Source organism: Propithecus coquereli, unplaced genomic scaffold, assembly GCF_000956105.1.
Source record: "Propithecus coquereli isolate 6110/MARCELLA unplaced genomic scaffold, Pcoq_1.0 Scaffold6, whole genome shotgun sequence".
In the NCBI taxonomy this organism is placed as follows: Eukaryota; Metazoa; Chordata; class Mammalia; order Primates; family Indriidae; genus Propithecus; species Propithecus coquereli.
Window position 1 is genome coordinate 8,303,274 of NW_012151951.1, and position 2,319 is coordinate 8,305,592.

The following is a 2,319-nucleotide window of genomic DNA, read 5'->3' on the forward strand; positions in this document are numbered from 1 at the left end:
TTATAGCTTTTTCTGTGGATGTTTCAGTTAGGATGTGAGTGCCATGAAATCGGAACATGTGTCTTGACCTTCCTGCTAATGCCCACACCAATGGCTTTACCACCTATGTGTAGACACAGTTCCCCCTAAAGTCAACAGAACTGGGCACCATGAGATGCTATAGAGAGAACACACAGCAAACATCAGGTCAAACATAAAAAGTCAAAATTTCCTTGAATGAAAATTAAAATAAATTACATCACTATTTCTAAGAGTATAGTTCGGGAGAAGCCAAGCTGATAACATACTAAATGGAAGCTTCCCTCCCTCTCGTTATTTCCTAATTCTTCCTTCAATTTCCCCAAATATACCATGGATCGCTTAAGAAGTGCCATCCACTTCAGAGACAAGAAACACTTCCAATAAAATACGCTGAAAACAATCACCGTGTCTTAGTGCCTTTGGAGTATGTGTTGAAGCCAAACTCCACGCAGTTCTGAAGTTCTCCTTCCCAGAGGTGGTTGTGCCTGTGTGGTGCATGTGCCCACGTGTGGGTACATGCACGTGTCTGTGTGTGGGTGTGGACATACTGTTGTCAGGAGAGCACACTTTTTACACTGTTTGGGGGGGATGATGAAGCCTATTTTCTGAAGGCAGAATATAATGGTGTGAAATCCACATCATCAAACTCTAAATATCCGTTCCTCCCCCAGAGAGTCACGTCTAGGGGAAAAGAAGGGCTTGGGACCTGCATGTTCTCATTCCTTCTGCAGACACCAACTAGGCTTTCTCAATTTGAAGAGGGTCCTTGGAGGATTTTTTTTTTTTTTTGGAGTTAGAAGGTGGGCAGGCAGGGATACCTGGAAATTAAAGACCTGGAACTCAGAGCACCTGCATGTTCTCATTCCTTCTGCAGACACCAACTAGGCTTTCTCAATTTGAAGAGGGTCCTTGGAGGATTTTTTTTTTTTTTTGGAGTTAGAAGGTGGGCAGGCAGGGATACCTGGAAATTAAAGACCTGGAACTCAGAGCACCAGTCAATCACAAACAAAATGGCTTTCTAAATTCCAATCGATTCCACACATCGTGGCCTGAGAGTGCCAGCCTGAGTTCCTTTCCACAGTCACGTAAAGAAGGCCCAGATGGGTCTACTCCAAGACAGAGTCCCTTTAATTCATTCCAGGACTTATCCCACGCTTTCCCAGCAGAAAAACTGACTACCTGTATCTCTGGATTTCATTCTTTGGTAACTAATCCCTCACCTACATCACTGTATAGTAAGGTCAAGGGCGAAATTCTGTAGAAACTTCCTCCCCACAGCACCACACACAAGGAGACCCACTCATTCCTGCCAACCTCACGCGCCCAAGTCCCAGGCACCCACACAAGCCTCTATTCCTGAAGCTCCTGCCCTTGGGGTGGGGACGTTTCGCCGCCCGTGGGGTGCCAGCTCTCCCGGGCCTCCCTGACTGTCCGCGTGGGGTGGATAGACGTGTCCCTGGGGCCGAAGGAAAAGCGTTAGGCGAAGGCGGACAACCTGGAGCACCTGTGTGAGCACGTGGGGGCGCGCGGGCCGCGGAGGGAGCAGCAGCCAGGATTCCGCTCCGCATGGCGCCCCCGCCCCATCACCGCGCCTGAAATGACCCAGGCCCCGCGACGGCCCAGGAGGTACCTGAGCACAACGCCACTTCGCTCCGCAACGCCCACAGCGCCAGGATCCCACGCGGCCGAGCGCCGCCCAAGTGTCCCGGCCGAAGGCGGCACAGCCCGCGGGACCCACTCTCGGAGAAACGCACGGAAGAACGCGCCGCCACCCTGCGCGACCCCAGGCTCGCAACCCAGCCCGTCCGGCGTGCCGTGTGTGGAAAGGACCAACCAGCCATGCCCAGGTCCTTGGGCGAGCAACTCACTGCAGACTTCCCTTTCCCGACCCGCAGGCTCCGCAGCATCCGCCCGGCGCGCGCGCCCCGCAGTCGCGCGGCCCCCAGGCAGGTGTCTGCAAGAGCTCCGCGCCGCCCGCGCGCCCTGCCCGCCCGAGTCCTGGACCCGGGCCCAGGGAAGAGAGAAAGGCTTTTGTTCTCTACCTGATCCTGTCCTTCTCTGCCCTTTGTAGCTCCTCGTTTCTTTCCAGCACCCGAAGGATCTTCCTGGCTTCGTCGTCATTTAGGAAACTGAAATCAAACCCCTGGGGAACTTTCGTCATTTTTACGGTGTGTGAGTTACTCTTAAGCTCCTTGGCGCCTCCTGTTACGATGGCATTTTTCAAGATATGGAAGACTAGTTTCATGAACTTGATCCCAATAATAAGTCCGCCTCTTTGAAAATGTAAAACCACAAACC

General features: G+C 52.6%; 1 protein-coding gene across 1 annotated transcript in view; it reads right to left on the reverse strand.

Moving 5' to 3' along the window:
- EXPH5 (exophilin 5) overlaps positions 1–2,182 on the reverse strand; it is an 83,319-nt gene extending 81,137 nt beyond the window's left edge. The window contains exons 1-2 of the mRNA XM_012659130.1: positions 2,064–2,182; positions 1,652–2,019 (exon numbers count right to left, since the gene is read on the reverse strand). Of these exons, the coding sequence (XP_012514584.1) occupies positions 1,652–2,019; positions 2,064–2,182 (487 nt within the window). The remainder of the gene's footprint in view (positions 1–1,651; positions 2,020–2,063) is intronic.
- Between the last annotated feature and the right edge of the window lie 137 nt (positions 2,183–2,319).